We start from the raw sequence: 25051 nt of genomic DNA on the forward strand, positions 1-25051 counted from the left end.
GTGCTTCATGGGATATGTAGGTTTACAGTAGGAAGTGTTATTCAAGCAGCAGAAACTACATTTTAAAAAATATCTAATATATATATATATATATATATATATATACAAAAATTGGAACAACATTAAAATATATGAATATAGTAAAAAAAAAAAAAATAATCATTTTTGCAATCAAGCTTTTAGCATGTTTGTGTCATAGATATAGCCTAAAACAGCCTTTCTCAGCCATCCTCAGAGAAAACCAAACATTGACATTACAGACTCAGTATATTCAGTAAAAGTAGCAACACTGTACCATAAAAAAAACGCACCATGTCAGTTATCCTTGATGCAATAACATGCAAGCAGTACTTTAATGTTAGTGATGTGGACATCATTTTAACTGTTTCATATACTATTGTCTAGTTTAAGTTGCATAATGTAACATATTTCATAAACTGATCATGTTTTGCATGTAAAATTTTGACATTAAAAGTTAAAACTAACTATAGCTGTTGATAAATGTAGAACAGTAAAAAGTGCAACATCCTCTGAAAAGTAGGAGTAGAAATATAAATTAGCATTAAATTGAAATACATGCATACAGTTCATGAGAAAAAATACTTTCACCACTGGTGCCTCCACAATGACAGTATAACTGATAAATCTGGAAATTACTATTGGTGCTTTCATGACATATTTATTATAGATTGTTCATTTATAGTTTTTGGCTCATTTTTTTTAAACAGTCTTGACATTCTCTAAACTGTAAATACAATTGTCACAACTGTTTGCTGTAAGCTACAATACTGTATACACAGAAACAGGATAAGTCCACGCCAAAGGGAGTTACTCTCCCCTACAGAAAAACTGCCTGAAACGCCTTGCTTGAAATCCCGCCTTCTGTTCTGTAACATGGTGATGTCATCAAATCACATATTTGCATAACACCTGCCTAGCAGCTAGTTTGGCGCACCCTCAAACAAAGCTAGTTAGAGCGGAGCAGGAGCTGAGTCCGAAGAGTTTGGGTTCGGTTGACAAATCACAACCGTGTGGGCCAGCTGACCAATCAGAGCAGAGCGTTTCAGACAGAGGGTGAAAAGTGGTGCTGCAGCACAACCGGTATGAGAAAAATAAAATAAATTCTTGAACATTAAAGCATGTAAACATGTTCTACTATAAACCCAAAATACAAGTATGCACCTGAAAATAAGCAGAATAGGTCCTCTTTAACTGCAGCCTTGTGGATCACAGAAAGAAAATGTAGACAAAATCATACTAACCAAAATCCAGATATCAAAGTATGTGCACCATGTGTGCTAGTCTAACATACCTGTCTTTTTATTTAGTTGTTGAATGCAAAACCTTTGCTTGTAATGTGACATTTTGTCGCATTGCTACTTTTACTTAATACAGAGTCAATAATAGGACCATTTGGTTGTCTCTCAATTACATCCGTTCCACCAAACATCGACCAGATGTCACTTATAAATTTGAATCCCCTCTTAAAATAATGAAGTCTGGCCAGTATGTAAGTATCAAATTTATTCTCAAGTACACAAACAAAGGTGGCGATATGAAATCAAACAATGTGACACCGTCAATGTCATTTCTTTTTTTTTTTTTTTTGAAATGTTGAATCTTCATTTAGCACCTTAATAGTTCGGTTATACATGATTTTATATAGTCACTCATACAAAAAAATGAAATGGGTGAATAATGCGAGTCAGTAACATAAAAATAAGCATGGGGGCATTTGGATCACAGTTACTTAAGATATACACTGCATGTAATCAAAAAGTACCGCTTTCAGCATCTCGTCTTTTTCACCTATTAGTACCGTTACAGTCCCACACCGACAACTCCTTGGAGTTATTTGACGACTAGGCCTAGACAGTGATCACTAAAACACAAGTTCACCTGACATTTTTTGGACCGGTTTTTCTTTTCACATTGCTGTTCTGTATCGTTGCATTTACATAGGAGTAGTAGATATATACAGAGGAGTTCATTGTCAAACAATGCTGGAACAAGTTATTTTATGTACCTGGAGTGTGAAAATGTCTCTAAAAAAAATGCAAAGAGTAAGGCACTCGATATACTCCTGTGCTGCCAACAAATATGGCATGCTGATCCAGATATGTATACAGGATTGTATCCTTTTCAAGTACACAGTGTACCTGGCACCCTCTAGTGTTAAACTGTGGTCTGTGCGCTTCCTGGATGGACAGCTCTGACATTCAATAGCAGGTTTGGGAAGGTGCTTCCCCCCTGCTAAAATATTATTTGGGTTTTTGATTTGGATTGCAAAAATCAGAGTGCTGCTGAGCAGCTCTGATTGGGAATCAAAATCTTCTGAGAATGTTTTTTTTGCAGGAAAAACAAGCTCACTACTGAGATAAGAAAGTAGAAGTGTTTTTTCTGGATTTATGTAGTGGATTTCAGAGGAAGAGAAACTAGACTTTGAAGACTTATAGTCAGATTCATATCCCACATTAACTGTGTTTTCGTTTTATCTTATTTTCTTTGTCAATGTTAAAACCCTGTTCTCACCAAATTTGTAACAAGTGCCCTCAATCCAATCGGCCCTTGTGAGCTCAAAAAGCTATCACCAGATCCTCGTCAAAACAAGTGGGAACCGTACACTAACTTCACATGAATGGTCACTCAACACCAAGACAGAACGACTACATGACATCCACGAAGAACTCGCTGGGGTTCCCCATGGCCAGGTGGAACGACTGGCGCGACGCAGTCAGCTCTGGGGGCACGGCGCCCAGGTCACGGGTTGGCGGGGCGCCGGGAGGCCCCCCCGGAACGGAGGAAGGTGGCGGTCCTAGAGCCGGGTGCATCGCCGCCGCGGCCATCTGCTGCGCGTGAGGAAGAGAGTGAGCCGCCATGGCCGGGTGTGGGTGCTGGGGTACCATCATCACCATCATGGGGTTGTACGGCAGGATGCCCGGCGGGTAGGGAGACATGTGGGGCGGTCCGGGAATGCGGTGGTGATGCGAGCGCTGGGAGGAGGCGTGGCTGTGCTCGCTGGGGGCGGCCGAACCGTGGCCGCGCCTCAGGCTGCTGCGGGTGGAGTATTCCGATTCGCTGCCGCTGCCGGAGCGCGAGTCGGCACCACCGCCGCCTTCTCCGCCCCCGCCGGAGGGGGATTTCTCCCCTCCGCCCACGGTGCTGCCCGGACCTTTAGTGCTGCGGCGTCGCTCGCCCTCGCTTCTCGTCGATCCGCTGCTCCGGCTCCCTGGGGGCAGAGAGGAAAATGCTGTTAGATGTAAACAGGTTTGAGCAGTGGAGCTTTAAGACCGTCTCCCCTTTCTTCTACACAGTTGCATTTGTACAAAACGTTTTGTAAAACATGTATTTACTTAAAAGATAAATGCTGAACAGCATTCCCTTTAACAAGAGACCAAATACTATCCATTATCCTTTCCACAAACATACAGTTTTGTCAGTTGACTCTCAAATTTCAGATGTCTGAGCCTCCCTAAAGGGGGATTACATTTTTAACAACACAATTAAATACAAATCCAAGCTGGAACAGAGCCTCTCTCAACAGTATGTTGAGTGGCTCTCGCTTCATATGTCTAGATACGGTTGTTATTTGAAAAACGATCTAAACGATTGAGATACAGAAGCTGGTGAAGAGGCTGGCCAGGACATGGCCTCATGACTTTGTCTCTCTATTGCACTTCCATAAAGTTGGACGACTCACAAGAGACAGATTTTCTTTTCTTAACAGTGAAAATTGAACCAACAAAAGGTCAAGACATCTGTATTTATTTTTGTTCATAACATGTGTCCCAAAACAATGGATCCTACAATTCCCATAATGCAATAATGTCTCAATCGTGTATTCTATTAATAGCCCTGATGCCATCATCCAGAGCCACACAAGACATATAAACTGTTTTCACAGGTTGAGTAGTACTCCTCGTGACGAGTAAACTGAACATATTGAATTTCTTATTTGTACTATTCTTGCATTTATATTTAAAACACTTAATAGATCTCACTTCTCAGCATTTTGTATTTACTTATTTACACTGTGGTTATATGTCTTATGTGTTTTTGTTCCTATATTTCTAATTTCTTATTCTTATTTATATTCTCTACATATATTATGCTATGTATTGTAGCATTATGTACATGATTTACATGTTACATACTCCTTTATTTCTATTTTCTTACATTTCTTTATGTTTTTATAAAAGAGCAACTGTAACGTCCCAATTTCTGCTCGGGGATCAATAAAGTATTTCTGATTCTGAAACTTGTCTCAACAGTCCCTTGCTCGCAGCTGTTTCACCATACAGTAATAAACAAATAAACAATTATTCTTCTTTAGCAATACAGCATTAATACTGCAATTTTTCAGATTGTGTGTCTGTGCTCACCTTCGCTGTGCTGGCTGCCGGTGCTGCCGGGGGCGTAGCTGTAGCTGGTGAGCTCGTGGTACGGAGGCGGCTGGCTGGAGAAGGCGTGTGTCGGGTAGGGCTGGTAGGGGAAGGTGTGCATCATGGGCCATGGGGAAGCCCCGGGGAGAGGCAGCGGGGCCAAGGTGTCCTGGTCTGAGGCCCCGCTGGAGCCATCGTTGTCATTCAGGGACAGGTTGGCCATGTCTGGGTGGGAGATGAACAACGGAAGGAGTCAAGCGTCAAATGTCACGGCAACTAAGCCTGTAATATCTGCTGTTTGTTGTTGTTTTTATTTTATGAAATGCTTTCTGGGATGGCAGCACATTAAAGAAATCCTTCCATAACTGAAATGTCACATGATTGCAACCCCCACTGTGTCCACAAAAAGGCATGTGTGCAAATGTGATTAAGCGTAACAATTCATGCAGGCTGGTGCAAGTCAGTCGGTCAGTCAGTCTGTTACTCACAGTTCTCACAGTCGCTTAGATCTCCGAAAACGTAGTAACACTGTTCGGAGAAGGTGATCTTGTTGACGGTGTGTCGGATGAAGCCGGCCTTCAGCAGGTTGCTGGCGTACTTCCTGGCTTCACGGCGGTCCTGGAATCCCTCGATGTGGTGGAAGAGCCACTCCACTACGTCCGAGCCTGGAGGAGAACGCACGAGATGTAAGATAAGGTAGAACTCAATTCATCCCAGAGGAAAATATTTGTGACAAATATTCCCAGGATACTTTATAAAATAAATGTATACTCTATCTAAACATACTAAATATAATAACAAATATAACTACATATTTTAGTTTTAGTTTATTATAACACCCCTGCCACTTGCCCAACCGGGGAAGTGAAAAAAAAGGGCTATTTAACATCTCCGTCTGACATTCTCAAAAAAAAAAAAATGCAGGGGAAAAGTGTAATGGATAAAATGGATAAACACATAGTTTATGTCATCACTTCTTGTGATTCAGTTGCAGGCCATTTCAATTTATCAGATGCACTTAAGAGGTTTTCCCTCCTACAAGTCACACGGTTTTAATTCAGAGAACATAATGGCCGTCCTGTAAAGTCCTGTGAGCCACAGAAAGCTCATGTAACTAATGTACTTTGTCTCCACTGTTTAGTCTCACCGAGGAAAGCGTTGGGGATGGTGATTTTAAGCCACATGCGGTCTCTGACCTCCAGACCCGACTCTGGTGAGGCCATGGCCTTGGCCACCGACGCCATGTCAGAGTGCAGTGATAAGTTGAAGTCATCGAAACCTGGAGAGAGACAGAGGAGTATTTTAGGGAAGCTGAAGAGGAAGAAAGTGTAGACATGCAAGGAAAGATTACCGAGAGGTGAAATGTGGGTCAAAACAAGAAGACCTGGAGTGTGACTACAAAGGCAGCAGACATCATTTATCACATCATATAACAACAGCGACAAAGGCAGAAAGACAGATGTGAAAGATGATTCTTAGCTCATGTCGTCAGGAGAGACAGACAGAAGAGACGCCAACAGGAAAAAGATACTTTACACTGACAAAGAAACTGGGTTTAAAAGTGGAGGATTTTGTGAGAGGATATGAAAGAAACTGAGAATAAAGAGGAGAGGTGAACGCAGAAAGTGAGATGAGAAGAGGCTCTCACGTTCGGTCTCGGTGACGGAGGAAGAAGAGGTGATGGTGCTGAGGGAGGAGCTGCCTGGGAAGGCGGGGTAGGCCCCGGTCATCGCCACAGAGTGGCTCACCCACGCCGCTGGGTCAATGGGTCGGATCGGTTCATCTACACAGGTGGAGAAGAGATTAGGAAACTGAGCCTGGCATCGCTGAACCACCAAACACAACAAGAAAAGGCAGTCTGGTACTTACTGCGAGGCAGAGTGAAGTAGCCCTGAGGAGAAGGGTCCCAGCACTTAGCCACTGTCAGGATGATGGGCCTGGCAAACACACAAACGTCATTATAATCATTGCTGACCACTTATGTACGGATAAAACTTGAAAATTCTTGTATGATTTTATGTAAAATGAGAAAAACTCACCCTGGCTTGTGTACAATCTCCCTCAGTACCCGCACCGCATCGTCGTTACTCATGTTCTCAAAGTTGATGTCATTCACCTTGGAGGGTTTTGAAGAATAAGAAAAAGATTTTAGTTTAACCGGTAGATAAATACAGCTGAAATGATTAGTTGATCGACAGAAAAATAATACGCAGCCACTTTGATAACAGATTAATTGTTGAAGACATTTTGTCAGGATCTGCTCTCATGTTTTTTTTTAATTTTCGGTTTCAGATTGTGGGTGGGACTAGAGCTGCAACGATTAATTGATTAGTTGTTAACTATTAAATTAATCGCCACTGACAGATAAGTACAGCTGAAACTATTATATTATAATATGCAACTATTTTGATAATCGATTGATCGGTTTGAGTCATTTTTTAAAAGAAAAATAAGTCAAAATTCTCCGATCCCAGCTTCTTAAATGTGAATATTTTCTGGTTCTTTACTCCTGAGAATTTTGACCTTTTTTTCTTTAAGAATTACTCAAACCGATTAATCAATTGCCGAAATAGTTGGTGATAAATTTAATAGTTGACAACTTATTAATTAATTAATTGTTGCAGGTCTATACACCAGTATTCAGTAAAACATTCATATAAAAACACTCCCTTTGATTTAGGATTAACCCTTTCTTCTCCCTCACCTGCAGCAGCATGTCACCGGGTTCGATGCGTCCGTCCGCAGCCACAGCTCCTCCCTTCATGATGGAGCCGATGTAGATGCCTCCATCGCCCCTCTCGTTGCTCTGGCCCACAATGCTGATGCCCAAGAAATTGTACTTCTCTGTATTGTTGAGAAATCAGAATAGTGTTAACACCACACACACACACATTTGTAAAAAATAAAAAAGTGCAGTGCAGTATTGGACTTGCAAGTCTAGGCTGTAAGAAACACTAATGTTCACAGACAAGAACACATGAAGAGTGTACAGACCCATGTTGAGAGTGACGGTGATGATGTTCAAGGACATTGTGGAGTCTGTCACACTGCTGAAGGAGGAGGCCTGGAAATGAAACCATAAAATTACCATGAGATGTGCTTACAAACAAAAATACTTTCTCTGAGCAAACCATTTCAATTACTCAGCATGAGCAGAGTTAGAGAAAATGAGAAGATGTAAAGCAGAAAAGATATCTACATACCCTCTCCAAACGTGGGGGGCGCTGTTTCCTGCGTCTGCGGTGCCGTTTAAGAAGCCTAGAGGCGGTGCTCTGCTCTGTCGCACTGCTGAACCTATAAGTTCAAGAGTCAAAGAAAGGTGAAAGGTCAGAAGAGAAACATGCCGCCACAAAGCTTTAATAGGGTTGCTTCTGTCTCCCTTTTGGTGTTACTTTTTGTGTCTGAAACCCACAGAGATAATGGGGAAGCTAAGCTCTTGTTCATCAGTGGATAGGTCATATTTCATCCTGTATTTGTTCTCTACATTTCAAGAGAATGTCAAATGTCAAAAGAGACTACAGCAACCCAGACAAATCAAAACATCCATCTCAATCCATATCTACTCCCAATCCAAAAAGTATAGAACAAAAACATTGATAAAAAGAATAGAATAAGGAAAAATAATCCAACAACAAGGCAGGAACACTCCGATGGAGATGTTTTAATCCAATCAGCATCATCTTTTAATATAAAAACTGGTGTGTGATGCGTGTGTACGTAGCGGCGTAGAACTTTACGAAACAATCCATATAGCTGTTACCGTGTTTCATAAATGAAGCGGTCTATAGCGGATTATTTTAAAAATGAGGAGAGGGAGGAAGAGGCTGGTGGGGAGGGAGAGACATCGAGAGGTTCATACGCCTCTGATCATGAACATGCAGGCAGGATGAGACCAATTGAGCCTGTGTCGTTGATTAACATACCACGCTGCTGCGACCAAATCATGTGCTGATTCGACCAACTGAGAAAGTTGGGAAAGTTAGTCTGAAGCCCTGATACGGCCCCGATCAGACAGAGCATGTTTTAGCAGCCCAGGGCGGCTTTTTCTAATTGTTTTCAATGAGAGTGAATCATTTTACATGCTGCTTTTGCATTGCTGAGCGCCTCACGTTTTTACAGGAGTGCCCTGAACGCCTCGGGGTTGAAAAATAATTCAAATCAGAGCAGAAAAGCGCACAACGTCATTAGCGTTTTTTCTCATTGTGGTGACTTTTGCTGGATCCTCAGAGCTACATGATGTGAACAGAAAACAGCAGGAGGTAAATCAGTGCCGTACTTGAGATTTTAGGTAAGATGTTTTCATTCATTTAAACTGTACTATTAGCTATTAGGTAGCATTTTGCAGGTTTTCTACCTGCAAAATGCGCTCTGTGTGATCAGGACCTAATTGACTAGTTTTGGAGTTGGGGTATGGATGCATGGAGAAGACACCATTTTTAAAGTGCAAATAATAGAAAAACAAAAGATTATATTACTATAAAGTTAAGAGAAGGAGTGGTAATAGCAGACTTTCACATTAACTACTCTCAACTGTTGCAATGTTAATCAATCTTTTTAATTTTATACACAAATATTTCCCATTAGATCTATGAAATCTTACTATTGTGGTATATATAAAATGTAGGTGTCGGAATTCCTTAGTAAACCATCTCCTCTTTCTCGTCTTTCTCAGTTAACCCTCCTCTCCCTCATCGACCTCCCACCTGCTCATGGTGTCGTCGTCCTCAGAGTCGCAGAAGCTGGTGGTTTCCAGCTCGCTGCTCATCACGGTGCTGGAGCTCTCGTATCCTGCCAGGTGGCGCTCCAGTCGACTCTGGCCGTTCATACGAGGCCCTGGGACACCACAGAAGAAGAGGGGAGATATTCACAATGAATTTTCATGTTTGCTCAAGTCAACGTTTACATACAAACATTCCTCGCTTCCTGACATTCCTTGATTATATCACATATTCATTGTTTGGATGTTGGGTGCGTGCCACATCTTGAAGGCATCGTAAAAAAGAGCATTTTTCAATCAGCGCTGTGATCTGCTGTTTCTCACCGTGTGGCTCCATGCCCTCTCTGTGCCGAGGTCGCTCCCTCCTGAAGGAAACTACAGACTCCGTTTCAGTCTGGTCGTCCAAGGTCTCCACGCTGCCGGTCGCATTGGGGCTATAAAAGAAGAAGAAGAACAGTAAGAAATAGAGCACGACAGAATTTAATGTAATCATTTTATCAAAGCGACATCTGTTTCTCCAGATGTGGTATCCACAATATTTAACCAATAAACATGTTTAATGACTTAAAAAGAGTACTTCAAAGATTTAGCATTGCGTGCCTATAACATTGTCAGACTCGTGATGGACGTTTAGAAGAAAAGGATCAAAATCCATGCAGCAGATATCATCTTTTTGATTCCATATTAAACTTCTGGTGGACTTTTAAAGCATTCAAATTATTCAGTAATGCCAGAATTTGAAAATATGACTCGTAATTATTATTAATTGATTATTAAGAATCAGCTCAACAGTCTTGGAATAGGTTGAACAATTTTTTGTTTAACCTTTTGCGAACCGTAAACTAATGAATTTAGCAGGCTGTGTTAATTCAATTCAAAGAACGTTATTCATCCACAGAGGGTTAATTAAAAAGTATATGCAGAGGAGCACATACACACTTACACACCTATCTCAATGAAAACACACAAGATAAAATACACAATAAATAAATTGAATAGAATGCTAAAAGTATACAGTACACTTTATGACAATATGATCCAGTTCCACTTGTCATTTCCATATAGTTCTTGACATAAGAGAATAAGATCTGGTATTATGAGATCAGATCAAATCATATCCAGGAACTGTGTGAAACTGAAACTTTAAGCTGCACTTAAATCTTCACCGACAAGATTATCAGTAACAGTATCAGTATTTTGCCCATCATGTATAAGCACGGTTTCATATGGCGACCGAACATGAAGTCACTTAAGGACGAGAAGGGAAGCAGCGCATGAAATGAACACTCTGTTTTCAATGGCACCTACACTTACACTGCATATCTTACACACTTAGAAAATGCTTTTGTTTGACTTGGCAACTAGTTTGTTGGTAGTATGTAGCCTAGTTACCTGGACTAGTCTATTGGACTTCACTGTGTCGACCTTGACATTTCTGTAGTTGTGTGTGATTTAATGTCCTTTTTCCATTATTGCACTACATGTTTGGATCTCGTCTTGTATCTTGTTCTGTACCTGTTTTTGTGTATTGTTGTCTGCACCTTATGTTCATTCGTTCATTCTTTTGTTTTGTACCGGAGACCAGGCACACACTGTGCTGTACAGCGCTGCACACTGATGGATGACCATAAAGTCTCTCTTATCTTTCTTATCTCTTGTTTGTTGTTAAGAGGAACATAAAAGTCAGATTTGACAGTGTTAACAGTCTGTTCTGTTCCTGTGCAGACATCTACTGATGAATGGAGTAGAGTAGAGCCTTAATGTTCCCTTCAGTTTACAGACAACAGTCAGTGAACTATAAATATAAAAAAAGTACACAGGTTAACGATATAGCCCGACTGATACTGGATTTTTGAGGTATGGTATGGATCCCTTAATTTTCATTTGTCAAAGAATTGTTATCAAGATACTAAGCAGAACATTTAATAGTGTAAAAATCAACTTATGGACAAACTATGTAATGGTAAAACCGTTTCTAAATGGATATATTAAACTTGTAATAAGCTAGTATCAGCAGATATATCGGTCCAGCTCTAATTAATGGCAAAGCCACTTTTGTCGTGGTCACGTGTCACCAAAACCATCTAGAGAAAGGAGCGAGAAGAAGCCATAAACTACGGGAACACGGCATCACATCCACAGCTGGTAGCAGGCCAGCGTGCATGTAGCAACAAGCTAATGGCCTAGTGAGCCTACGTGGGGCAGCAGACCTGAGTAGCATGCGCACACCGACAAATATGCTGATTACATAGAAGGACGGAGAACGCCTTGTGGTTCATGATGAAAGCAAAATGAAAAAAAAAAAAGAGACCCTACAATTTGAATTACATTTAATTTTCCAGTATGAGCAATGGTGTTGATCCAGTTCCAAAATACAGCATGGAAAGAAACAACTAGCGTGGTTAATACTCCACCGGCTGCAGACCACACATTTAGTGAAGTTATAAGGGAATTTGTTTAATTTGAATTTGGATTTAAACCATCCGGCGACCCTCCTGCAGCCACGGGAGACAGACAGGACGACGTCCAAACATAAGAAATGATTGAGAGCGCTGCAGCCATGATGGGAGGTTATAGTGACGGGTGTGTGAACTCTATGTGACCCCTAAACCAAACTTAAAGAGCTCCAAACAACACAATCCTCGAGGAACTAAGAGCGATTATAAGAAGCTATTCAAATTGCAAATGCTTAGTTTGTTTTGGACACTACAGGCCCTATTCAAATTACAGTAATGGTCCCCTCACATTTTAGTAGGATAACATGGATGCTAAAGGACGAAGAAAAGAGGATCTTTATTTCTTTCAGAAAGTGTCTGTGACTAGACTGCCTTGTGGTTTCACTCTCTTTAAAGCTGCTATAATCACTATTATTATATTAACAATGGATAAAATGACTGTGTGTAATGTTTGTAGTCACAAACCCACAAATATTTATCACCCAACTCTGCAGTTACCTTTAACTCAACCAAGAGTTTTTAGAGTCTTTCAGCTTATTGTTTTGGTTATACAGTCTACAGTACATTTCAATGCAAAAGCTCTGTTAAGCCTACTATACGCTACCTGTCCAGCAATTCTGAAAATGTAACGGTTCGCATTTTTCTACAGTACCACAGGTACCGTAGCTACTGTCAGGGCTCAGGAGTAACGTTGTCCCGTCGTCCTGGGACGATAGAAAATGTGTTTGGGATGCAGTTAACTCACGATCGACGTGTCCAGAGGACGCGCCCTATTTTCTCCCTGATAATGGTACGCTGCGAACAACAAATCTGTGTTGAAATTGGCAGAGCGAGAGCTAGTTAACATTAGCTGTTAGCTCCGTGCCATTGATTTACTTCATGCATTCAGGCTCCATTCAGTGAATAGGAGAATTGGGCGTAGATGTGCTCAAATGTAATCTTGTAAAATTGAGTTTTTGGTGAGAGACAACTCCAGTTGTTTGAAGATGTTTTCACAGCAATATAAAATAGATAATAGAGAAGGAATTATAACCTGTTTAACTCCCTAACAAAAAACAGTACGCAAACTGGAATAAAGAAGTGTATGTTGGAGAACATGGGATTTATTGTTTTACTTTTGTTTTTTACCTATGCTATTGAATTGGTATCAAGAATCGTGGAATAAGTTCTGGTATCGTGACATCCCTATTCTAAACTAAAGCCTACTTAAACCTTGAACACTTAAGATTTAAGAAGCCAATATCACATTCAAACTATGTGTAAGAACATGTTAAACTCAAGTCTGTGTGCATGTTTAATGTACTGAAAGCTTCTCCCAGTACTGGTCATGTTAATAACAAGGGCGGCCCCAGCTAAGCTCAGGTTCAAATGAGCTGTAGTATTCTTGTAGTAACTTGATACTGGGAGTGTATGAGATATTCAGGAAAAGTTTCAGTATCTACATTACAGCTATGGGAGGAAGCTCCAGTCTATGTTAAAGTACAGGAGAAAATGTTTTTTTGGCTTTGTGATGATGGCCTCTTTAGGTAAATATACGGTGCAATAAATGTTTCAAATGTGTTGCTTTGCTTACTGGAAGGAGGGCGGTCTGGAGTCCCCGATGCCCCCGGTCCTCTCTGCAGGTGGGGGTGGGAGGGGCGGAGGAGGGGGCGAAGGCTGGGTAGTCGTTTCCACAGGGGGGACCACCGCCACTGGAGGCTCTGCTGTCGGAGTGTCTGAAGATACCAACTGGAAAAAAGAGAAAAAAAGATTTAAAAAAAAAAGAAATCCAAGGTGAAAAAGGTAGAGAGAGAGTGGATGTGGAGCGGACGGAAATTGGCACGAAACAAAGTGGTACAACCTGAGAGAGAGAAAGGGTGAGAAAAACGAGAGGAGAGGAAGGAGGTGGAGGGAGGAAAAACGGGTAAGATGTCAATTACTTTGACACACAAACACTGTAGTCCTTTCAGATGGACGTCTCAGGGGCATACTGAAACGCTATCCTACACTTAACCTGTCTGTGTTCGTTATACAACAAAAGTGCCTACGATCGCGCACACACACACACACACACACACACACACACACATATCAACAATTAGGATGAATGCCATACAGCATCCAATTACCCCGAACCATAAAAACACACACAGGAAGGGAATGAGATGTAGTTAAGGCCTGCACACACATTGTTCAATGGACGTTCAGTGAGTTCAGACGGACAAGCTTTGCATTCCCCGTCAAAATAACTCAACCAAATGGAATCCATCAGCCTGTACAGGCCGAGTCCCTCCCTGCTCTCCCCTCCCCACTAATGGCTATGTGACTATGAAACACTCGTCTTCTGGGATCCCTCCATCCGTCTCGGCCTGCAGATCACATATCAGTCCCTCTGGTCTCCGAGCTTTGTCCCCCCCCCCCCACCTCTTTTAATGCCTTCCCTCCTTCTTATGCACTTAACAGATGCTTCGGCCTCAAACCTGCTTATCTGGGCTCGGTCCCCGAATGTTTTGTCTCTATTTAAATGTGACTCGCAGGGTGGGGGTACAACAACCGGGCCTTCTCCTGGAAGAAAGTATGGAAACTGTACCTGGCAACTCACTGTACTGTAACTGCTAACAAGCTACGCTGCTTGTAGCTCACAAGCTTAAGGATCGATTAACACGATGAGGTGCAGATGTGTTGGATTACGTCATGAATGTGCAGACTTGGTGACTTTCAAATAGCTTAAACAGCTTCTCCAACCATATAGTCCTGACTCACGTCTTTAAAGAGTCATACCAAGTATAAAAACTGTCAAAATTGTCATGGCTGATTTGTGTTATTGTGCGACTTTCAGATCCGACACAGCAGTACGTTGCTTAGCTTCCATGCCGGTATTCTTGTCTGCTTCTCCAAACTGGGAGTGTGCAAACCGCCATCTAAGCTACTGTATGTACCGTTAATACACAGACTATATACTAATGCGAGGATGTATACATACTGTACATGTAGCAGCATCATCATTCAGAAACCTGCGTCAGGTCACGTGGCACAATGTTTATAGAAGGGCTTCAGAAAATAGCATTTTGACGCTAAAACATACCTATTTGGACCAAAATTTTAATGTTCGGATTTTAATATATAAGGAACACCACTGGGAAAATACAGAATGATGTAAAAACCTTAGAAAAAAATAAACAAATAATGGACTCGACCTTTAAAGCATAGTAAAAATCGTGTTGCTGTTGTTGTACTGGAATCAATTAAACTAAAAAGGGGACTAGACAATAACTTTAATGGAAGCAAAGGTGAACATTTTTATAGTCTAGCAACACTATTAGTACATGCTGTTGGCTATAGTGACTCAGACTGCGGCTGAAGCTCCGTGAAGAGTTTTTTTCTCATAGATGTTGTGAGTGTGTTTCCTCCTGTTGAACCTGGCTGGACAGCGAGTCTGGTTCAGCTTTCCAACTCTTTCCAGGAGTTTTTTTTGCCAAGATATTTACTCACCAAAGCACAGGCCTAAAACCAGAAAAAGAGTCTACGATGCTGCGATATGATATACAGCTCTGCAACGTTTAATGGCTCCAATTTGAAAATTAATTTCTTAATTTTATTGTTGCTCGTTAGACGAGATCATTAGCCCGATGGAGGGTCTGCGGGAGTGCACAGGAAAAGGAAATGCGGTTTGTGGAAACAGCCTCTGGCTGCTGATGTTGGCCGACTTTTGAGATAAAAAACAGGTCTTGACATTTTCACAGAAGCCTCAGTGGGAAATTATTGAAATGAGGTCATTTCACGGATTTAGAGCAATGGTGAATGAAATCTGGATAACCCCCGCTCCCATTTACAGTATATATATGCAACAGGTTTATTGTTTCTTACCCATGAAACCACTCTGCCGTTGAAGCATGGCAACTTGGCACTGTCATCGGAAATCTCTTCCTTCACCACCCTGAAAAAACAGAGAGACACAGTGAGCTTCAGGAGGCATGAATTGTTCTTCGTTCATAACATTATGGCAGCGTGTGCCGCGGTGTCTGGACGGCGGGAGGAATGAAGGGCTGAACACAACACCGAGGTTTTAGTCCAGGCATAAAGAAGAGAAAAAAAAAAGTGAAACTGCAGGGGGAATTAAATGGTTTACATTACCGACACATTACATAAAATATATTAGGCTGTGACAACAACGCGGCTGAACTAAATCAAATGCCGGGCTTAATTCTAAAATATGACTAAAATATGTTTTGACAAGCTGTTCTTGTTCGCTTGCCATATTTCTTTTACATGTGTGTTAGCACCAGGTGTTTTATGGATCAGTCTGCAGCTAACGCAGACTGACTCAAGTGGCTGGAGTTGAGCAATACTGTAGTAGCGTATACCACATCAACACAGCAGCAGTAAATTCACTTGACAATTAAATATTGTTTCACAAGAAAGTAGTAAAGTGTTTTTTTATTGAAAGATATGGTATGTAACATATTTGATTTTATACAGGGATGTCCAGATCAGGTTTTTACCCCTGATCCTGATCCTTTAATACGGAGTATCTGATGATTTTGAGTCCAACCCGATACTTATATTTACCTAAATGTTTATCAAATATTTATCGGACACATCTAAATAACAACTACTAAATCTGAATCAGACTCCATACCAATCTTTACGATCGGCTTGGGACATCTCTATTTGTATACATGACATAAAAAGCGTGTAACTGAATCCACCCTGCCAGCCAGGCGTGGAGGGAATGAACAAAATCCTCAATCACAGTAAATGTAATTTTATATCACGATACTATACATACAATATACACCATGATATAGTATATACATGTTCTGGAAAATCAATTGAGAAACTATTCATGGATCAAATAATATGTCTGTTTTGGTTAATCCAGTGAATTAGACACCTGACAAATCAAAGTACTTAAAAACTCATATATAATCCAATGTTGCCATAAAGCAGACCTGCTCATTGATTTGCCAACAATGGCCCAATACAACTGTTAATAAAATGGTTGCTACCAAAGTACGAACCATATGCCAAGATCTCTGACGGTTGACAAATTTATATGGTCTCATAAGGGGTGGGAATCATCAGACATTTTAACATTTTGTGATATGCTGAGTATTGCGATAAGATATATTGCAATTTATTACCTTTTTTTTTCAACTGCAAATTATGAGGTTTTTCAACATCTGTTTTTAGCAAATAAGATACAATTTTCACTCTGTTCTTCTTGGAGTTTTCATTCACATATTTTGAGGTCAGAGGTCAAGGCACCCCTTTGAAAATAGCCATGCCAAAATGTAGCTTAACTTCGTAGCGTTATTTAGTGTTTCGCTTCCTTAGATTTTCTAGTTTCATATGATACCAGTAGCTTTCAGACTGAACCCGCTAAAAACCTCTGAAAGACAGAATAGCAGCCGGGATCGATAAAAAAAAAGATTGATACTTGACGTCTGTGTATCGGTACAATATTGCCACACGAAATATCACGATACTGCGCTGTGTCGAATTTTCCCCCACCCATAGGTCTCATTGTATATCATGATGTCACCCTCACATACTGCCAGCTTTTCAGCTGTTGGACACGTTTTACCACATTATACTGTAGGGCTGACACAAACGCTTCGAAGCCATGGTATTCAACCTCCAAAATCACTATTCAAATGCTTTGTATTTCATTGTTTTGTTATCTTTAATATATAAAGTATGTAATAATAATGTATAAATCCCCAAATAGCCCATGAAACAAGGAATAAGCCCACAATATTATTAATTATTATAAGCTATTCTCAGACGGATATCACCGTTTGTTGTGTGTAGAGATGCGTGTGTGTACAGTAGTGCGGCAGCGGCACTGATACGGGGGAGATGGAGACAGACAGACAGAAGAACATGTCAGCCTGCTGCGTCGCGCTGCTCTGTGAAGCTTCAAATACCTTTAAATATTTCTCACCAAAGCTTCGAAGCCCAAAAAAATGGTATTCGGGACAAGCCTATTCTCTCTTTATCTTGTTTTGTATTTACTTGTTTTGTCTTAAAAGTATTTTATCCATCATGACTTAAAATTCCCTGTAAGATTAATTTAGTTCATCTCATCTTAACGTGACTTTGCAGTGTTCACAGTGGTTTAACTGACCATTTAAAAGCAACCAGTCACTCATTCAGCTTCAATTTGCATCATAAAAACAAAATCCACTTGTAATGAATGTGCAATTATATCCCTGGGATTATACTCTGGACTAATCGTTTTACCAAAACACCACTCAAACCATGACGCTATGAATTAGCACAGCAGATATCAAAGAAAAAGAACAAACAACCTTAATTTGCTTCCTTCAGCCAGTGACAGACGCTATGGAATTTCTTTCTGTCACAGCAATGAGCTAAAACACACACTTTCTGCTTTTGTGCCTCCTTGACAAATTACACAACCCGGTCAACTAAACATGCAAATCCCAATACACATAACAACAATAACCTCTCCGTAACAGCCACCGCGAGAGCCCAGTGAAGCTCCTTAAAGGCAACACATCCGTCTGGCTCCTCCGTCGTCTTCCTCCATGTTGTCATGCCATGTCAGAAAGACAAACATTCGGCTTCAGCTGTGTAATTTCAACTCCCCCCCCAGCAGCCTGCCACCATGTTATTACCGTAGTTTACTGGGACAGGGGCAGGGCACAAGTGCTAAAGAGAGGACACTTGACTGCTCCAAAAGTTTTCCTTTAACCCCAAGCTTCGTCTGCCAGTGTGCGAGACTTGGTCAGGCTCCACTGGGGCTTTCGTAAGCAGCTGTTGAGAGCTGGTTTTGTGGGTGAGTGTGAACATACGGCCAGATTGTTGTGGGGAACTGTAAAAGGAAGACTTTTGAGAGCTGCGTGTGTGGCTACCGAATGTTAACTAACAAGTTCTTTTCCTCCATCTGATTTATTTAACCCCTCGCACTGCGAGGAACTAGATGAACAGATGCGACATTCTTCTCCTGAGAGCGTAATTGTCTTCATTCCTCGGCCCTCCAAACAAACAAGTGGCCACAGTCGAGAGTCATTTCACACACACTCTGAAATGCCTCGGATAATGCACAAACAAGCCTGAAATATGCAGAGTCCTGATGGATTTAATACAAGCTTTTCACCCCCACTTCCTTTTTGTCCAGTCCCTTTGCTACCATCAAATTCCTCACACCCAACACGGCATCGGCTTTCTGGCAATTAATCTTACTTATACAACTCCCTGATCCCGCTCACCAGCAGACGTACACAGAAGAATATCTAATAACTTGAGTGAACACCACCCTGCTCTTTCTCCCCTTTCCCCAGACACCCAGCAAATGGCCTCCGTCCAGCCCCAGGTTCCCAGCGCCGGCCCTGGCCTGCTCAGATCCATGGATCTCCCCCACTGCCACACACACAGCTCCGGTCGACAGCTGGCCTCGTACCAGGGCAAACGAAAACACACACTATTACACACACTCCTCTCCTGGGTCGGCGAGGGGGGGAAAAAAAAAACGTCCCTGCTGCTTTGATTGGACAGCTGACTCTGAGCTATGTTTGAAATTTTTCATCTGAACTCAGTTGGAGATATTCAAATGAGCGTGTGTGATGCCAGGGCTGAGCAATTTAAATTGAGAAGTGGGAATATTTTCTTCCATACTCTCTTTGAGCGGAGAGTTTGGCGTGGGTGGCTCTTTGGAGATTTTTTTGCCATTGGAAAAACACCAACATTGTGTGCTCACTTACAAGCACACAGGGTCTAAACATGTCGAGTCCAGTTACACAGGAACAGCCTCTTAATTTGACAGCTAACTTGGAAATTACACTGCTGATCGTGGTAGTCCAGTTAAAATATCTAAATGGAGACCAATAGAGTGCAAAAAGAAAGTCTCTACAGACACTACTGCCCGTAATACGAGCAGATTATAGCTTCTTTTTTTACAGTTATTAGCTAAAACTGATACACTCTAATACAACAATCCTGCAGTAAAGCCTTCCTTCATGATGGTTATAATGTGCAGTTTTTATTGAAACAGTTTTAAAAAGGTGTTGATTCAACTGTACGATCATTTGGAGGGTGTAGTTTGTGGTGTTGTCGAACTACATTGCATTATACTGAAAGGTGTATGTAATATTTAGCCTACCCTCATTGATATAAATGCGATAAACGATGGCTATCCATGGAAACAATATTAGCTAAATGACTTGTCGATTAATCAGTTAGTCAAACAATTATTCTGATAATCAATTAATGGCTTAAGTTGTTGTTGTTTTTAAAGCAAAAAAAAATAAAAAATCCCTGATTCCAGTTTCTCAAATGTGAGGAATTGTTGCTTTTCACTGTTTTATATCATTGTAAAATTAATATATTTGAGGTTTGGATTGTTGGTTGAACAAAACAAGACAGCTGAAGATGTCACTTTGGGCTCTGGGAACTTCAGTTGTACATTTTCCACAATTTTCTGACATTTGTTTGAAGAAACGATTCATAAAAGGATATAAACAGTAGATCAATCTGGGATGAAAATAGTCCTCAAGAATACTTCTGTGCAATTACACTGGATGTGCACTCAATTTACACAAGAAGTTTGGTTAAAGTTTACTTAATAATACTAAATATAGGCTACAGTGATGTCCTCTTTGGGGCTACAAATGATTGTTTTAATTATTTATTGTCTACTTTTGTTATGAAATGGTGAATAACTGAGTTTCCAGAAGCCAAACACAAGCCCCCCCGGAGCCCAAATGCTTACATAGTGTAGGGCTCCAACTAACGATTAATCTAGAAAATAATCGTCAGATTACTCGATTAGTTGTTTGGTTTATAAAATATCAGAAAATCAATGTTTCCCAAAGCCCAAGATGACGTCATCAAATGTCTTGTTTTGTCCACAACTCAAAGATATCCAGTTTACTGTCATAGAGGAGTAACGAAACCAGCAAATAATCACATTTAAGAACAACTAATCGATTAATCGCTGCAGATGTAAGTGTGACCAAGCGTCATGTACAATGATGTAAAATAATAAAAAAGCAAGCAGCTTGCCTCATTCTGGAAAACAGCACTTTTACTAGCTAAATAACTGAAGTGATCAAAATGCCGATGAACACATTTCTGTGGACGTAACGTTACTGACTGATTACTCATCTAATCATTTCAACAACCAGACACCAAAACAAGGGCAGATTTTCTCAAAGGAGCATCTCAAGTCAGTATCCTGGTGTTGCTGCTATTATTCATTCAAATGATCTGCATCTGAGGGGTTAGCTTTTAGCCTGCCAGCTCTGTCAAGGCCTTAATGAAAAGCCATCTCATCCCCATTTCATCTTTGAGCTGATATTGCAGCTTCCTTGGCACGGGCTCTGATGGTGCCATCCAAAAAGAGGAAAAGAGGCAAATAGCCCAGTCTTAATACTCATCCAAGAACTACAATGCATTTAACAGAAGCCCTAAGGGTCTCACTGGGTGAATAAACCACAAACATGCATTCCTCTGCAGGAAAATGCACACTGAAAAAAAAAAAAAAAAAAGATTAATTGATAGGAGGAGAGGAGACAGCTCGTTCTGGTAGGAGTGGGAGAAAAGGGGAGAGAGGAAGCCAGGGAATGAAAGGATGCCTGGCAGGCCAAAGTGTTAAAAAGAGGGGAGACAAAACCCTGGCTTCAGTCCCGAGAGAAAGAAAAGGCGAAGGATTTCACAAGATGATGGACTGCAGGAGGGAGGGAGGGATGAGGATTAGGGTAAAGAAAAGCAGCAGGGAAAGGGAATGCCTCCCATTGTAATGATGATGTTTCCTGAGAAATGTCTCAGCCTACATATAATTAGCATTTATAGAACATCACTAGTCATGATAACTTTTTTTTCTTTGATTAGGGATGTGCTGCCTGGTTGGCTTCATATGTCCCAGCCTATATACCCTTAGCATTTATAAAACTACTTAGTTATTAATCACTAGTCATGATAACTTTTTTTCTGATTAGAGATGTGCTGCCTGCTTCATTCAAGTTTATTATCCCTCTCCACCATAAGTTATGTGAGAAATACACGACAGCCGGTCACAAGATATAGGATTGCATGGCCTTTTTTGACATGCATTACATTGCATTAAAGATTTGTTTTGAAGCAACGAAGCATTTTATAGTGTTTACTTATGGGATGTAAATGCTCCTCCACTCTGGAATTTAAGGAATTAAAAGGCACATTAGAGGATTGGTTTCCAACAGTTACAACACTTAACGTTAACCTAAGTATCTTTACTCCTAAGTTAACTGTGTTCACAACTTTTAGCAGCTTTTATCACTCCGAATTTAACATGCAAAAACCACAAAGCTCTTCTCTGCTAAAGGGGGAAGGAAAAAAAGAAATCCCAGCAGCTCACCAGAAGTCCTGGTCCATAGACTTGAAGAAGAATTTGTAGTTTGGCTTGTAATGTAATGATGATGTTCTCTAAGGAAATGTCCCAGCCTATATACCCTTAGCATTTATAGAACTATTTAGCATTTGAATGTACTTGAATTGTGATTACTAATTGGCCTTTTATAATGCTCATTATAACAGTCTTTTACTCATGGCTTTTTTTCTGTGGATGTGTGTGATTTTGTTGTCTGCTCTGTTGACCTGTTTTTATTCTGCACTATGTCTGTAAAGCACTTTGGTCAGCTCATGTTGTTTTAAATGTGCTATAGAAATAAATTTGACTTCACTTCACTTGACTTAGTTATTCATCACTAGTCATGATAACCTTTTTTTTCTGATTAGGGATGTGCAGCCTGGTTGGCTTCATATGTCCCAGCCTACATACCCTTAGCAATTATAGATGGTTATTCATCAGTAGTCATAAGTCCTCACCCTTCTGCAGGAAGGACAGCTGAAAAGAGGCATTCTCATGTGCAATATCACTGTTCATTGTGTGCAATATTACTTATTTTATCTTATTTACTCATTTTACTAAATGTATCTTACCATTTTAATTGTTATTCTATTAAGCACTGGTGATAGAAATAGTACTTTTTTATTTCATACACTTGAAGTTGATGTAATTTTGAGCAATCTCTGGCACAAGAATTTCCTTTGGGATTAATAAAGTTCTATCTTATCTTATGTTAGTCATGATAGCTGTTTCTTTCTGATTAGGGATGTGCAGCCTGGTTGGCTTCATATGTCCCAGACTACATACCCTTAGCAATTATAGATGGTTATTCATCAGTAGTCATAAGTCCTCACCCTTCTGCAGGAAGGACAGCTGAAAAGAGGCATTCTCATGTGCAATATCACTGTTCATTGTGTGCAATATTACTTATTTTTCTGTTTGTTAGCTTACATTACCTTTTTATTTTACTTATCTTATCTTATTTACTCATTTTACTAAATGCATCTTACTTAATTGTTATTCTATTAGGCACTGGTGATAGAAATAGTACTTTTTTATTTTATACACTTGAAGTTGATGTAATTTTGAGCAATCTCTGGCACAAGAATTTCCTTTGGGATTAATAAAGTTCTATCTTATCTTATCTTATCTTATCTTAGTCATGATAACTTTTTTTTCTGATTAGGAATGTGCTGCCTGGTTGGCTTCATATGTCCCAGCTTACATACCCTTAGCATTTATAGAACTACTTAGTTATTAATCACTAGTCATGATAACTTTTTTTATTACTAATTGGCCTTTTATAATGCTCATTATAACAGTCTTTTACTCATGGCTTTTTTTCTGTGGATGTGTGTGATTTTGTTGTCTGCTCTGGTGACCTGTTTTTATTCTGCCTATGTCTGTAAAGCACTTTGGTCAGCTCATGTTGTTTTAAATGTGCTATAGAAATAAATTTGATTTGACTTAGTGATTCATCACTAGTCATGATAACTTTTTTTTCTGATTAGTGATGTGCTGCCTGGTTTATTATCCCTCTCCACCATAAGTTATGTGACAAATACACGACAGCCGGTCACAAGATATAGGATTGCATGGCTTGTGGACACGCATGCATTTCATTAAAGATTTGTTTTGAGTCAACAAAGCATTTATAGTGTTTACTTATGTGCTTTAATGCTCCTCCACTCTGGAAATGTAAATGCACATTAGAGGATTGTTTTCCAACAGTTACAACACTTAACTTTACTCTGTTCACAACTTTTAGCAGCTTTTATCACTCCTAATGTATCATGCAAAACCACAAAGCTCTTCTCTGCTAAAGGGGAGAAGAAAAATCCCAGCAGCTCACCCGAAGTCCTGGTCCATAGACTTGAAGAAGAATTTGTAGTTTGGCTTGTTCAAGACCTGTTTAAAATCCAGCAGAGTGATATTCTCGGCAGCGATGGGGATCTTCACCAAATACGGAGTCTCCTCTTCGTCGATGTGGTAGATTATTTTGGTTTCCGACATCTCTGCGGTTTAGTTACCACAAGTTAACACACTATGAAGGCGAGGTAACTCTGTTGGGTAGCTGCTAGGTGGCTAACTGAGCAGCAGCAGCAGCAGCAGAGGTGAAACGATGATGGCCACTGAGGTTTTCCAGTCCGAGCAGCCAGAGAGAGGACGTTGTTTTAACTCTGCTCACTAGAAGAAGAAGAAGCTCCGCGGTCCGACTCCGACGTTAAAACTGAGGAAAAGTCCCCCGCATTGTTACCGAGGGGGAGAAAACACGATGGACCTACTTTAGATAGTTAGTTAGTTAGCTAACTACCAACAAACTTTTCCCCCAACAAAAACATTCAGAGGAGGAGAGGAGAGGAGGGGGTCTGAAAACTTTTCACCACTTTTCAAGGGCCAACGCGGCGTGTGACGTCATCACGTACCCCCCTTTTTATTACGTACTGTCCCAACCACCCTGCCTCCACCCCCCAACATTTATATTATTATGATGTACTTATTATAGTATAAAGATACTCTATTACAACACTCAAACATTTTTATTATTATGTACTTACTATAAACTACAGTATAAAAATACTCCAACATTTTTATTATTATGTACTTACTATAAACTATAGTATAAAACTACTCTATTACAACCCTCCAACATTTTTATTATTATTATGTACTTACTATAAACTACAGTATAAAACTACTCTATTACAACCCTCCAACATTTTTATTATTATTATTATGTACTTACTATAAACTACAGTATAAAAATACTCCAACATTTTTATTATTATGTACTTACTATAAACTATAGTATAAAACTACTCTATTACAACCCTCCAACATTTTTATTATTATGTACTTACTATAAACTACAGTATAAAACTACTCTATTACAACCCTCCAACATTTTTATTATTATTATGTACTTACTATAAACTACAGTATAAAACTACTCCATTACAACCCTCCAACATTTTTATTATTATTATTATGTACTTACTATAAACTACAGTATAAAAATACTCCAACATTTTTATTATTATTATGTACTTACTATAAACTACAGTATAAAAATACTCCAACATTTTTATTATTATGTACTTACTATAAAGTACAGTATAAAAATACTCCAACATTTTTATTATTATGTACTTACTATAAACTA

The 25051-nt window shown here is 40.1% G+C and overlaps 1 protein-coding gene across 1 annotated transcript; it reads right to left on the bottom strand.

The window, feature by feature from the left end:
* Positions 1-1504: 1504 nt before the first annotated feature.
* dvl2 (dishevelled segment polarity protein 2) lies at positions 1505-24283 on the bottom strand. Its single transcript, XM_037758778.1, has 15 exons — positions 23741-24283; positions 15402-15471; positions 13129-13283; positions 9424-9533; positions 9086-9215; positions 7586-7676; positions 7377-7446; positions 7087-7226; positions 6422-6498; positions 6252-6319; positions 6031-6165; positions 5530-5661; positions 4871-5047; positions 4383-4607; positions 1505-3229 (listed from the first exon to the last, which is right to left on the bottom strand). The coding sequence occupies exons 1-15, from the start codon at positions 23899-23901 to the stop codon at positions 2667-2669; spliced, it is 2304 nt and encodes a 767-aa protein (XP_037614706.1). The 5' UTR covers positions 23902-24283; the 3' UTR covers positions 1505-2666.
* Between the last annotated feature and the right edge of the window lie 768 nt (positions 24284-25051).

This window comes from Sebastes umbrosus, chromosome 22 (genome assembly GCF_015220745.1).
Source record: "Sebastes umbrosus isolate fSebUmb1 chromosome 22, fSebUmb1.pri, whole genome shotgun sequence".
In the NCBI taxonomy this organism is placed as follows: domain Eukaryota; kingdom Metazoa; phylum Chordata; class Actinopteri; order Perciformes; family Sebastidae; genus Sebastes; species Sebastes umbrosus.